Here is a 15,006-nt window from a genome sequence, read left to right as displayed (position 1 = left end):
TTTCTTCCTAGTCCATCTTAGTCTGGGAGCTCCACTGACAGCTGCCTGGCATCACAGCAACACGCAAGCTCCCACTGACAAGTAGGTGGTGGCTGCACATGAGGTACGTTGAATTTGAACTCAGGTCTCTTCCATGGAGGCGAGAGCTCTACTACTGAGCCACCAGCGACCCCTTTAAAGGGCTGATTAATTTCTGTTTTCTCCCACTGTGCCCTTGCTGAACTCTCCTCCTGGAGTGCCCCTTCCCGTGACTGTGTGTCCGAGTTACCTTTATCCTACACCTCCCACTCTTTTCTGGGCCTGGAGCCCTCGTCTTCATACGTGTCCGAGAAAGGAAGTGCTGGTCTTCCTTTTCTGGGAAGGAACTCTGTCTTTTGCTTGCTGCCATATCCCCAGTGGTGTACGGTAGGCACGTAAACGTTGATGTCGTTAGATGTTAGCGTACCCATGGTGAAGTTGAGGTCTTCTTTGACGTTCGGCCGTGATACTCTGACCTCGCAGAGCTTTTCTTCTTCTGGTCCCTTTCCAAACTCAGATGTACAGCCATGTCCGTAGATAGTGTCCTGTGGCTCCTGTAACAAAATACCACACACTGGGCGGCTTATACCAACAGGAATTTATTCTCTCACAGTTCTGGAGTCCAGATTTCTGAAATCAACGTGTCTGCAGGGCCGTGACCCCTTGCCTGTTCCAGCTTCTTGTGGCTCCAGGCATCCTGGGCATGTGCCACATCACTGCAGTCTCTGCCTCCATTGTCACATGGTCTTCTCTTCTGTGTCTGTGCCTCATCTCTTCTCTTGTAAGGACACCTCTCACCCTGGATTAGGACCCAGGCCCTGATTTGCTCAAATGATTTGTGCTCGACTGTTCACCTAAAGGTGCCACAGTAGAAAGACATGACCATCTGCTCCCATAAAGGTTGTTGTTAGGTGCTGTCGAGTCGATTCCAACTCATAGTGACCGTAGAATGAAACACTGCCCAGTCCTGTGCCATCCTCACAATCATTATTCTTGAGCCCATTATTGCAGCCACTGTGTCAATCCATCTCGTTGAGGGTCTTCCTCTTTTCCACTGACCCTGTACTTTACCAAGCATGATGTTCTTCTCCAGGGACTGACCCCTCCTGACAACATGTCCAAAGTATGTAAGACGCAGCCTCGCCATCCTTGCTTCTAAGGAGCATTCTGGTTGTACTTCCAAGACAAATTTATTCATTCTTTTGACAGTCCATGGTATATTCAGCATTCATCACCACAATTCAAAGGTGTCAGTTCTTCTTTGGGCTTCCTTATTCATTGTCCAGCTTTCACATGCATATGATGCTATTGAAAATACTACAGCTTGAGTCAGGAAACTCTATGGGGCAGTTCTACTCTGTCCTGTAGGGTCCCTGTGAGTCGGAATCGACTCGACGGCACTGGGGTCTGGATTGAGTTGGGCACACCTTAGTCTTCAAGGTGACGTTTTTGCTTTTCAGCACTTTAAAGAGGTCCTTTGCAGCAGATTTGCCCAATGCACTGTCTTTTGATTTCTTGACTGCTGCTTCCACGGGTTTTGATTGTGGATCCAAGTAAGATGAAATCCTTGACAACTTCAGTCTTTTCTCCATTTATCATGATGTTACTCATTGGTCCAGTTTTGAGGATTTTCGTTTTCTTTATGTTGAGGTGTAACCCATACTGAAGGCTATGGTCTTTGATCTTCATCAGTAAGTGCTTCAAGTCCTTTTCACTTTCAGCAAGCAAGGTTGTGTCATCCACATAACACAGGTTGTTAATGAGCCTTCCTCCAATCCCGATGCCCTGTTCTTCTTCACATAGTCCAACTTCTCGGATTATTTGCTCAGCATACAGATTGAATAGGTATGGTGAAAGGATACAACCCTGATGCACACCTCTCCTGACTTTAAACCACTCAGTATCCCGTTGTTCTTTCCAAACAACTGCCTTTTGATCTATGTACATGTTCTTCCTGAGCACAATTAAGTATTCTGGAATTCCCATTCTTTGCAATGTTATCCATAATTTGTTATGATACACACAAAACCCCATGAAGCAGTTCTACTCTGTAATATATGGGGTAGCCGTGAGTCAGAATTGATTTGACAGCAGTAGGTTTGTTTTGGTTTGTCACTCCAGTATGATGACCTCATGTTAACTGATAACATCTTCTAGACCCTGTTTCCAAACACGGTCATGTTCACAGGTACCAGGAGTTAAAACGTGGATGTATCTTTTTGGGGGACACAAAACACTAATGTTGCTCTGTATGACCGGCCTGGGGGCCCCTTAGCGGGGCTCTTCCTGTTGTGGTGGCCCTGCCCTGCAGAGATCAGCATGGGCAGGAGATGGGGGTACTGGGACCGGGCTCCCTGAAAAGCCCAAGGTTTGGTCTGGAGAAGGCACCTCGCTTGCTCCATTGTGGCCGCTTGCCCAACGAGATGTGCCTTAGTCTCCTAGCACTGCCGTGACAAATACCACACGTGTTGCATTTATAGGACGACATTCATTTCTTCACAGTCCTGGAGGCTAGAAGTCCTAAATCAGCATGTGACTCCAGGGGGAGATCCTTCCTTCTCGCTTTCAGCTTCGAGTAGCTGCTGGCAATCTGGAGTTCCTGGGCCTGTGCATGTATCTGGTTTTGTCTTCACATGGCCTCTTCTCCTGTGTCTGTGTCCCTGTGTCTCTTCTGCTCCTTTTATAAGACACCACTCAGAAGCAATTAGGTTTAGGACCCACGCTACTCTGGTATGACCTCAATAACATAACAGAAGAAAAGCCGTCTTTCCAAAGAGGGTCATATTTACAGTTATAGGGGTTTGGACTTTACCATATCTTTTGGGGGATACACAGTTCAATCCATAATGAGATGCAAGGACCTTCCTCTCTTCTAGGAAGCCGTCAGCAGCTGGTTCCAATACCCCCAGTGGCACCAAATCAAAAGGAAAAAGAGTACAAGGTGAGCAAAGCCAGGCTCTGCCTCATGATCCAGTTTTTTTGTAAAGTTGACTTTTCTTTCATTAAGTGCTGCCAGGTGGGTGTTCCAGGTAGACATGCAGGGCAAGCTAAGTGAACTCACTGGTGGGAAGGGTGGGAAGGATGGAGTGACCATGTGCAGAGTCACGGGGTGGCAGGTGTAGCAGGGAAGTGGGCAAGACCGGGTGAGGGAAGTTGAGGGTGTCAGGTGAGTGGGTTCAGGAGACTTAGGCGGGCTGAGGGGCTCCTGGAGCCTCGGCACCACAGGGAGTAAGCTAGGGAGGGAGGAGCAGTGAATGAAGGTACTGGGGGGAGTTGATGCTTCCTGTCCTCCCTCTGCACCCCAAGTCCACTGTTTGATCTGGCCTCCAGCAAATATTCTTCGACCAGAGTTCCCTGTTGAACTCTGATAAATGTTCTTGGATGTACACACACACGCGCACACACACACACACACACACACACAAAACCAAACTCGTCGTTGTTGAGTCAGTTCCAACTCATGACCTCTCCGTGTGTGCAGAGTAGAACTGTACTCCATAAGCTGTACTCCAGAACTGTACTCCTGAGGTGCTCCTGGGTAGGTTCGAATTGCTGACCTTGTGGTTAGTAGCTTAACCCTTAACCGTTTGTGCCACCTACGGACTCCTTTGCATATACCCGGTGTTCCATTAATGTTCTTGCATACAGTAGTTGACCCATAAATGTACCAGGGTGCTAAAGGGCACATTTGTTAGTGTCAGGAGGAGCAGTTCCTTCTGTTCCTATTGTTTGCCCAGGTTCCCAGTGGGTGGGGATCCTGGGCCCATTGGGTCTTCAAGGTCATTTTTTTATAGTTCATGTTATAAACAGATTGTGTGTGTCTCCCCACAGGTGGAAGAATGGTTGAACCCAGATATTTGCAGTATGAGAAGAAAACATCCAAAAAGGTAACCCTCAATTTGTTAAAAATCATTCTCAAAGTGGTTCTGAGAAAAGTCCACTGGGCTGGTCACAGTGTGTGCTGGACAGAAGCGTCATGAAATCTTTGCCCAGTTGTTTTTGAGATCATTAGCTCTTAAAGCTGAGTTGTGAGTGGCCGATCACTCTACAAATTCATTTTGCAAATCTATGACCCCTGCTGAAACTTAAAATTGATCCTGCTTTTCACCCCAGTAATTCAGTTTCCGGATTCTGTTCAGAAATTCTACCAGGTGCCCAGCACATTTTCCTTGGCATGAGTTGGTATTTTAAAAATACCTGCAGTTTTTTAATGGAAGGCTGTGGAAAAAACAACATACTTGACTAGCCCATATTAGAGGAATAGTTAAGTAAACTATGGTGTGGCCGCCCTGTGAAATAAACAACCATTAAAAATGACAGCATGATTCTAATACATTGTTCTAGGAATCTTGTTGGCTGCTGCTGAGTTGGCTCAGACTCATGGTGACTGTTGTGGATTGAATTATGTCCCACCAAAAATATATCAGTTTGGCTGGGCCACAATTCCTGGTATTGAGTGGTTTTCCTATATGTTGTAAGTCCTGTCTCTGTGATGTTAGTGAGGGGGAATGGGTGGCTGTCGTGTTGAACAAAACCCACTCTCTTCGAGTTGGTTCCCACTCTTAGTGACCCTATAGGACAGAGTAGAACAGTCCCATAGAGTTTCCAAGGAATGTCTGGCAGATTGAAACTGCCGACCTCTTGGTTAGCAGCTGTAGCACTTAACCACTACACCACCAGGGTTTCCTGTGTTAGTGAGGCAGGGCTCAATCTACAAGATTGGATTGTGTCTTGAGGCAATCTCTGGAGATATAAAAGAAAGACTGAGCAGAGAGACAGGGGACTTCATACCATCAAGAGAGCAGAGCTGGGAACAGAGCACATCCTTTTGGACCTGGGGTCCCTGTGCAGAGAAACTCCTAGTCGGGGGGAAGATTGATGAGAAGGCTGACAGAGAGAGAAAGCCTTCCCCTGGAGCTGACACCCTGAATTTGGACTTGTAGCCTACTTTACTGCGAGAAAATAAACTTTTATTTGTTAAAGCCATCCACTTGTATTTCCGTTATAGCAGCACTAGATGACTAAGACAGTGACCTTACGTAGAACAGAATGAAACAGTGCCCATTCCTGTGCCATCTTCATGATCGTTGCTATGTTTGAGCCTATTGTAGCTGTTGTGTCAATGCACCTTATGGAGGGTTTCCCTCGTTTGCGTTGGCCTTACACTTTACTGAACCTGGTGTTCTTTTCTGGTGATGTGTCTAAAGTGAGTCAAAGTCTCGCCATCCTTGCTTCTAAGGAACATTCTGATTCTGAGACTGATTTATTCATTGTTTCGGCAGTGCACAGTATATTCAATATTTTTCACCAACACAACAGCAACTAACAGTTCAAGTGCATCAGTTCTTCTCTTGCCTTCCTTTCTCATTGTCCACCTTTCAGCGCATGTGAGGTGATTGAAAAGACCATGGCTTGGGTCAGGTATACCTTAGCCATCAAAGTGACATATTTGGGAATGTAAAATGCTGAGAATCACTTTGGAAAGTAGCCTAACAGTTTCTAACTAAAACTAAACATTCATTTGCCCTATGACCCAGACATACTACGTATGTCCACAAACAAGACTTGTTCAAGAATGTCCGTGTCTGCTACTTCTGTAGTAGCCTAAAACTGACAACAGCATGTGTGTCCATCAGCAGCAAGCAAATAAATGAATGGTGGTATATTCATGCGTAGAATACTCTTTTAACAAAGTAAAAGAAACTCTAAAAGTGAGGATGGTGAGACTTCGGCTCACGTTGGACACATCGTCAGGAAAGACCAATCGCTGATAAAGGACATAATGGTTGGTAAGGTAGAGGTCATCGAAAACGAGGGAAACCCTCCATGAGATGGGCTGACACGATAGCTGCAACAGTGGGCTCAAACACAACAACGATCTTGAAGATGGTGCAGGACTGGGCATTGTTTCCTTCTGTTGTAGGTAAGGTTGGTGCTGGCTTGACAGCATCTGATAACAACAAAATATAAATGCAAACTACGGGGTTGAATCTCAAAAATTGATGCCAAGTGAGAAAGCCTTAGATAAGAGTACGTAAGTTAGGAATTTGTTCATGTGAAGTCCTAGAACAAGCAAACCAAACTGTGGTGAGAAAAATCAGAGTAGTGTTTGCCTTTCAAGGGGGTGCTGGGGGTTGTCTGGGAAAAGGCAGGATGGAACTTTCTGGAGTGATGGTAGCATTTTAAGTAAGGTCCCTGGGTGGCGCAAAGGGTTTGCACCTAGCTTCTAACTGAGAGGTTGATGGTTCAAACCCACCCAGTGGCACCACAGAAGGAAAGCCTGGCAATCTGCTTCTGTAAAGGTGCTTCAGCCAAGAAAACCCTATGGAATAGTTCTACTCTGTAACGCATGGGGTCACCATGAGTTGGAATTGACTTGATAGCAACTGGTTTTTTATTTTTTGGGGGGTAATATTCTATGTCTTGACGAGAGTGTGGTTTGCACAAGTGTATGCATTTGTCAAAACTCAAAATGGCTGGGGACCATGGTTTCAGGGAACATCTAGGTCATTTGGCATAATAAAATCTATTAAGAAAACATTCTGCATCCCACTTGGGAGAGTTGCATCTGGGGTCTTAAACGCTAACACACAGCCATCTAAGATCCAACAATTGGTCTCAACCCTCATGGAGCAAAGGAGAATGGAGAACACCAAAGACACAAGGTAAGTATGAGCCCAAGAGTCAGAATGGGCTGCGTAAATCAAAGACTACATCAGCCTGAGACCAGAAGAACTAGATGGTGCCCGGCCACAACCAGTGACTGCCCTGACAGGGAGCACAACAGAGAACCACCGAGGGAGCAGGAGAGCAGTGGAATGCAGACCTCAAATTCTCTAAAAAGACCAAACTTAATTGTCTGACTGAAACTGGAGGGACCCCGGAGGTCATGGTCCCCAGACGTTTTGTTAGCCCAAGATAGGAACCATTCCTGAAGCCAACTCTTCAGACAGGGATTGGACTGGACTGTAAGACAGAAAATGATACTGGTGAGGAGTGGGCTTCTTGGATCAAGTAGACACATGAGACTATGTGGGCAGCTCCTATCTGGAGGGGAGATGAGAGGGCAGAGGGGGTCAGAAGCTGGCTGAATAGACATGGAAATACAGGGTGGAGAGAAGTGTGCTGTCTCATTAGGGGGAGAGCAACTAGGAGTATACAGCAAGATACATGTAAGGTTTTGCATGAGTGACTGACTTGATTTGTAAACTTTCACTTAATGAACAATAAATAAATAATGACTTAAAAAAACTCAAAATGGCACTTTTTAAAAAAAAATTTTTTTATTGTGCTTTAAGTGAAAGTTTATAAACCAAGTCAGTCTCTCATGCAAAAATTATATACACCTTGCTGTATACTCCTAGCTGTTCTCCCCGTAATGAGACAGCACACTCCTTCTCTCCACCCTGTATTTTTGCGTCCATTCAGCCAGCTTCTGACCCCCTCTGCCCTCTCATTTCCCCTCCAGACAGCAGCTGAAAATGGCACATTTAAAAAAAAAATTGAAAGATCCTTAATGATGTGAGAAAATGCTTCATGTGATATTAAATGGAAGCAATTGATAGATGACCCAGTGGTGTGTTCTGCTTCCGTGTTTATATCCTGAGAATAGGGGAAGGCAAAGCTTAGGTTTTTCCCCTCGATTTCACAAATCTTGGTTTATGGTTAATAAAACTTAGTGGAGTATTCATTTCCGCTATTAATCTTTCCTCATCCTCCAAGTTAGGGTGGGCTGTGGGTCCTAGGGTGGGCTGCAGGTTCTCGAGAATGTGACTTGAGACCTGGCTTGAGGAAAAGGACTCCTTTTGGGTTCACTTCTGGGGCTGATCTTCAACCAAGTGTCATGGTGCACATGCCACAGGGCTAACACTGCTGTGAAACCCTGGCAACAGGTCCCCCTTGTGGCTGTACATTGCAATATTCCTGATTTTTAAAAGCTTTCCTCTTTTTTGCAATCTGCAGTAAAACCTGTGAATGCTGGAAGCGGTGTAAGGCAGAAACCTATCAGAGAAAAAAAAAAACTCAAAAATATTCCACTAGTAGAGAGAGATAAAAAAGTGGTGGTAAGACTCCACCCTGTCACACTGTATGTGTGACATGCATAGTAGAAAACTGCTTTCTGGGTTTTGCAAGTTTCCGCATTTGACAGGATACAGAATGTGGAAATTATCAGAACAATATCATTAATATCACATGTAAGTAAAATTTTGCTGACAATCACTCAAAAGCCGTTTCAGCAGCGCATCGACAAGGAACTGTCAGAAATTCAAGCTGGTTTCAAAAGAGGACGTGGAATGAGGGATATCATTGCTGACATCAGATGGATCTTGGCTGGATGCAGAGAATACCAGGAAGATGTTTACCTGTGTTTTATTGACTACACAAAGGCACTCGACCCTGCGGACCATAACAAACTATGGGTAACATTGCGAAGTATGGGAATTCCAGAACCCTTAATTGTGCTCATGAGCAACCTGTACATAGACCAAGAAGCAGTTGCTTGAACAGAAAAAGGGAATACTGCATGGTCTAAAATCAGGAAGGGTATCCGTCAGGGTTGTATCCCTCCACCATACTTATTCAGTCTGTATGCTGAGCAAATAATCCGAGAAGCTAGACTGTATGAAGAAGAATGCTGCATCAGGGTTGGAGGAAGACTCATTAATAACCTGCAATGTGCGGATGACACAACCTTCCTTGCTCAAAGTGAAGAGGACTCGAGGCACTTTCCTAATGAAGATCAAAGACCACAGCCTTCAGTATGGATTGCATCTCAACATAAAACAAAAATCCTCACACCTGGACCAATGAGCAATATCATGATAAACAGAGAAAACTTTGAAGTTGTCAAGGATTTCATTTTACTTGGATCCATAATCAGCACCCATGGAAGCAGCAGTCAAGAAATCAAATAATGCGTTGCATTGGGCAAATCTGTTGCAAAAGACCTCTTTAAAGTGTTAAAAAGCAAAGATGCCACCTTAAGGACTAAGGTTTGCCATGGTATTTTCACTTGCCTCATATGCATGAGAAAGCTGGACAATGAATGAAGAAGACTGAAGAAGAATAATGCCTTTGAATTACGGTGTTGGCACAGAATATTGAATATACCGTGGACTGCCAAAAGAACAAACAAATCTGTCTTGGAAGAAGTACAGCCAGAACGCTGCTCACGTACTTTGGACAAGTTATCAGAAGGTTCTAGTCCCTGGAGAAGGACATCAAGCCTGGTAAAATAAAGGTCCGTGAAGAAGAGGAAGACCCTCAATGAGATGGATTGACGCAGTGGCTGCGACAGTGGGCTCAAGTGTAGCAATGACTGTGAAGACGGCACAAGACTGGGCAGTATTTCGTTCTGTTGTACATGGGATCGCTATGAGTTGGAACCTACTCGATGGCACCTAAAAACAATAGCAATTTTGCCTTTTCCAGAAGGTTGTTTAATTTGAATCACACAGTATGTAGTCTCTTGCATCTGACTTTGTTGACTTGTTAGCAGCTGTGGAGTGTCTGCCTTGTGGCGACCTTATATACAAGAGAACGAAACATTGCCTGATCCTGCATCATCCTTATCATTGCCGGCATGTGTAAGGCCATCATTGTGGCTGTTGTGCCAATCCATGACACTGGCTTCCCTTGCCCTTGTTAGGCCTCTACTTCACTGAGCATGATGTCTTCCTCCAGCAATTGATCCCTCCTGATGACATGTCCAAAGCAAGCGAGCCAGATAGTGCTGTACTGCAATCCATAGGGTTTTCACTGGCCAATTTTCAGAAGTACATTGCCAGGCCTTTCTTCTTAGTCTGTCTTAGTCTGGCATCGCCACTGAAACCTGTCCACCATGGATGACCCTACTGGTATTTGACATACCAGTGGTGTGATGGTTAATGTTATGTGTCAACTTGGCTAGGCTGTAATTCTCAGTATTCTCTAATTATTCTCCGTTTTGTGATCTCAGGTAAGGGGTGTTGCCTCGAGGGTGTGGCCTACATCCAGTATATATGGACGTTCTGGCAAAGCTTACTCACTTTGGATCCTGCATCTGACTTGTCATCCTCTGACCTCTGGTTCATGGGATGTGACCCAGCAGCCTTGGCTCACCAGCCCCTGCAATCATGTGAGTCAGGAAGAGCCTCCAAACTGACACCTGACCCATGGATTTGGGACTTGCCAGCTTCTGCAACTGCATGAGCCATTTCTTTGAATGAATGTGTTTGTGTGTATTTATATATACGCAAATATGTTTCACTGGTTTTGCTTCTCTAGAGAACCCAGCCTAAGACAGGTGGCATAGCTTCCAGCATCACAGCAACCTGCAAACCGCCATAGTACCACAAACTCTTAGACAGGTGGTGGTCTTTGATTTAACAGTACATTTGAGGCTCTTCCATGTTATTGCGTGTGTCACTTGTTAGGTGCCGTCGAGTCAGTTCTGACTCATAGTGACCCTGTGCACAACAGAAGGAAACACTACCTGGTCCTGTGCCACCCTCACAATTGTTGCCATGCTTGAGCCCATTGTTGCAGCCACTGTGTCAGTCTATCTTGTTGAGGGTCTTCCTCGTTTTTGCTGACCCTCTTCTTTACCAAGCATGATGTCCTTCTCCAGGGACTGATCCCACCTGACAACATGTCCAAAGTATGTGAGACGTAGTCTGGCCATCCATGCTTCTAAGGAACATTCTGGTTGTACTTCTTCCAAGACAGATTTCTTTGTTCTTTTGGCGGTCCGTGGTGTCTTCAGTGTTGTGCGCCAATACCACAATTCAAAGGCATCAATCCTTCTTTGGTCTTCCTTATTCATTGTCCAGCTTTTACATGAATATGAGGCGATTGAAAACACAATGACTAGGGTCAGGGGCACCTTAGTCTTCAAGGCGACATCTTTGCTTTTCAACACTTTAAAGAGGTCTTTTGCAGCATATTTGCCTAATGCAACATATCTTTTAATTTCTTGACTGCTGCTTCCATGGATGCTGATTATGGATCCAAGTAAAATGAAAACCTTGACAACCTCAATCTTTTCTCCATTTATCACGATGTTGCTTATTGGCCTAGTTGTGAGGATTTTTGTTTTCTTTATGTTGAGGTGCAATCCATACTGAAGGCTGTGTTCTTCGATCTTCATTAGTCAGTGCTTCAAGTCTCCTTCAGTTTTGCAAGCAAGGTTGTGTCATCTGCATAACGCAGGTTGCTAATGAGTCTTCCTCCAGTCCTGATGCCCCGTTCTTCTTCATATAGTCCAGCCTCTCAGATGATTTGCTCAGCATACAGATTGAATAGGTGTGGTGAAAGGATACAACCCTGACGCACACCTTTCCTGACTTTAAACCGTGCAGCGTGCCCTTTTTCTGTTCAAACGACTGCCTCTTGATCCATGTACAGGTTGTTCATGAGCACAAATAAGTGTTCTGGAATTCCGTTCTCCACAAAGTTATTCATAATTTGTCATGATCCACACAGTTGAATGCCTTAGCATAGTCAATAAAACACAGGTAAATATCCTTCTGGTATTCTCTGCTTTCAGCCAGGATCCATCTGACATCAGCAATGATTTCCCTTGTTCTACATCTTCTTCTGAATCCTGCTTGAATTCTGGCAGTTCCCTGTGCGTATACTGCTGCAGCCGCTTTTGAATGATCTTCAGCAAAATTTTGCTTGCGTGTGATATTAAAGATATTGTTTGATAATTCTCACATTCCGTTGGATCACCTTTCTTGGGAATAGGCATAAATATGGATCTCTTCCAGTTGGTTGGCCAGGTAGCTGTCTTCCAAATTTTTTGGCCTAAACGAGTGAGTAATTCCAGCGCTGTATCCGTTTGTTGAAACATCTCAGTTGGTATTCCGTCAATTTCCCGAGCCTTGTTTTTTGCCAGTGCCTTCCGTACAGCTTGGATTTCTTCCTTCAGTACCTTTGGTTCCTGATCATAGGTTACCTCCTGAATTGGTTGAATGTTGACCCGTTCTTTTTGGTACAGTAACTCTGTGTATTCCTTCTATCTTCTTTTGATGCTTCCTGTGTCATTTAATCTTTTCCCTGTAGAATCCTTCAGTATTGTGACTCGAGGCTTGAATTTTTTCTTCATTGAGTTCTTTTAGCTTGAGAAATGCTGAGCGTGTTCTTCCTTCTCGGTTTTCTATCTCCAAGTCTTTGCACACGTCATTATAATACTTTACTTTGTCTTCTCGAGCTGCGTGTGTCACTAGCTCATCCCTTTTTCTTACTGAAGAAGGTTCCATGTGAACGGACCCCAGTTTATTTATCCATTCACTGGTGGAAGCACATTTGGTTAGTTTCCTGTCCTTGGCAATTACGAACAAAGCTATTATAAACCTTCACGTCCAGGTTGTTGTGTGGACATGTGTTTTCTTCTTTCTTGTGTAAATAAATACCCCGGAGTGGGGTTGCTAGGTCCTATGGTAGGTGTGCATTTAACTTTATAAGAAGCTGCCAAACTGTTACCCAAAGTGGCAGCACCAGTTTACATTCCCATCAGTGGTGTGTGAAAGTTCCAGTTGGTATTTCAAATTTTCAGCCCTTCTACTAGGCGTGAAGTGCTGTCTCATTGTGGTTTTAATTTGTATTTCTCTGGTGATATTGAGCATGTTCTTAGGTGTTTAGTGACCATTCCTGTATCTTTGGATGTCTCTGTTCAAATCTTTGGCCTGTTTCCTCCACGACCCCCCAGATTGTTTGTTTTCTTGCTACTGAGTTTTGAGAGGTCTTTCTACTGAGTTTTGAGAGGTTTTTCTATGTTTTTTCATAGCATTGACTCGACGGCACTGGGTTTGGTTTTTGTTTTTTTCTATATTTTTTATATCAACCCTTTATGTTGATTTGCCAATATTTATTCTTAGTCTGTGTGTGGCCTGCCTTTCCATCCTCTTCAGGTCTTTTGAAGAGCAGTACTTCTTGATTTTGATGAAGTCCAATTGATCCATTTGTTCTTTCATAAATTGTGCTTTTGGTGTTCTATCCAAGAAACCTCTGCCTAGCCCAAAATCACACAGACCTCTCCTGGGAGTTTTATCATAGTTTTTTGTTTTACATTTAGGTTGGTGATCCATTTTAAGTAAATTTTTCTGTCCGGTGTGAGGTAGGAATTGAAATTCATATGGACGTTTAATTGTCCCAGCACCATTTGTTGAATTGTCTTTCCTTGTTGTATTGTGTTTGCACCTTCACTGAAAAATCAGTTGATTCTGTATGTGTGCATCCATTTCATTCCATTTTATATGTCTGTCCTTGTGCCAGTGCCACACTGTCATGATTAGTGTGACTTTGTAGGAAGTCTTTGTTCTAGGTTTGTCTAGAGAAATAGAACCAGTTAGACAGATAGGTAGAGAGAGGAGTCCCTGGGGGGTACAAACTGTTAAGAGCTTGAGCACTAGCTGAAATATTGGTGGTTTGACCCCATCCAGAGGCACCTCAGAAGGCCTAGTAGTCTGCTTCCAAAAGGACACAGCCATGAAAACCTTATAGGGCATTCTACTCTACACACGTGGGGTCACCATGAGTCAAAGTCCACCCTGTGGCAGCTGACAACAACAGCAGATGCACTTAAATGTATTGAGAGAGATTTATCTTAAGGAATTGGCTCAGGCAACTGTGAGGGACTGCCAAGTCCGAAATCTGTAGGTAAGGTTACTGGAAGAAATGCAGTGTTTTGGCAGCATGTCTGTTTACAGCCTGGAGGTGGAACATACCCTAGGGAAAAACCCCTTTTTGCTCTTAAGGCCTTGAACTGAAGGGTCACTGATCGGTTTTACTTAAGGCCAGCTGATTTAACCATATGAAGCTCCGTGGAAGAAAGACCTGGCAACAGTCTACTTCTGAAAAATCAGCCAGTGAAAACCCTGTGGAGCATAGTTCTACTCTGACACACATGGGGTCACCATGAGTTAGCATTGAGTAAACACATTAGTTAGCATTGAGCCAGCAGCGAATAGTTTGGTTTTTAACTGCTTCATAACAGCAAACTAGACTAGCGTTCGACCAAACAACTGGGTACTATAGTCTAGCCAAGTTGACACATGGCACAAACCATCACGGTCTTGAAATCAGGTCATGTGAGTCCTCTCACTTTGTTCTTTTCCAGAACGATTTTGGCTATTCTAGTTCCTTTGCCTTCCCATATAAATTTTAGAATTGGCTTGTTGATTTTTACCAAAACTCTTGTTGGGATTTTGATTGGGAAATTTGATTTGGGAGAATTGACATCTTAATAACCTCGAGTCTTTCATTCCATGAATATGGTCTTAGTCCTCTAGTGCTACTGTAACAGAAATACTACAAACAGATGGCTTTAACAAATAGAAATGTATTCTCTCACAGCCTAAGAGGCTAGAAGTCTGAATTCGGGGTGCCAGCTCCAGGGTAATTTGCTTTTTCTTTGTTGATCACGATGTTGCTTATTGGTCCAGTTGTGAAGATTTTCGCTTTATGTTGAGGTGTAATCCATAGTGAAGGCTGTGGTCTTTGATCTTCATCAGCAAGTGCTTCAAGCCCTCTTCGCTTTCAGCAAGCGAGGTTGTGTCATCTGCATATCAGAGCTTGTTAATGAGCCTTCCTCCAGTCTTCATGCCAACTTGTTCTTCATGTAGTCCAGCCTCTCAGATTAGTCGCTCAGCATACAGATTGAATAAATATGGTGAAATGATACAACGCTGACACACACCTTTCCTGATTTTAAACCACGTGGTATTCCTGTGTTCTGTTCAAACGACTACGTCTTGGTCTATGTACAGGTTCTACATGAGCACAATTAAGTGTTCTGGCATTTCCATTTTTTGCATTCTAACGTCGACCTCATATTCTTGCTAAAGGAGCCCTGGTGGCACAGTGCTTAAGTACTTGGCTGCTGACTGAAAGGTTGGTGGCTTGAACCTATCAGCCACTTGACAGGAGAAAGATGTGACAGTTTGCTTCTGTATAGATACACCATGGAAACCCTATGGGGCAGTTCTACTCTGTCCTGTAGAGTCG

General features: G+C 44.2%; 1 protein-coding gene across 1 annotated transcript in view; it reads left to right on the top strand.

The window, feature by feature from the left end:
• Positions 1–15,006, top strand: part of HAUS8 (HAUS augmin like complex subunit 8) — a 34,974-nt gene that overhangs the window by 6,604 nt on the left and 13,364 nt on the right. Inside the window, exons 5-6 of the mRNA XM_049875487.1 lie at positions 2,895–2,959; positions 3,850–3,905. Of these exons, the coding sequence (XP_049731444.1) occupies positions 2,895–2,959; positions 3,850–3,905 (121 nt within the window). The remainder of the gene's footprint in view (positions 1–2,894; positions 2,960–3,849; positions 3,906–15,006) is intronic.

This window comes from Elephas maximus, chromosome 3 (genome assembly GCF_024166365.1).
Source record: "Elephas maximus indicus isolate mEleMax1 chromosome 3, mEleMax1 primary haplotype, whole genome shotgun sequence".
Taxonomy (NCBI): domain Eukaryota; kingdom Metazoa; phylum Chordata; class Mammalia; order Proboscidea; family Elephantidae; genus Elephas; species Elephas maximus.
Note: the sequence above shows the minus strand (reverse complement) of the source record. Positions and strands in the feature narration are given on the sequence as shown.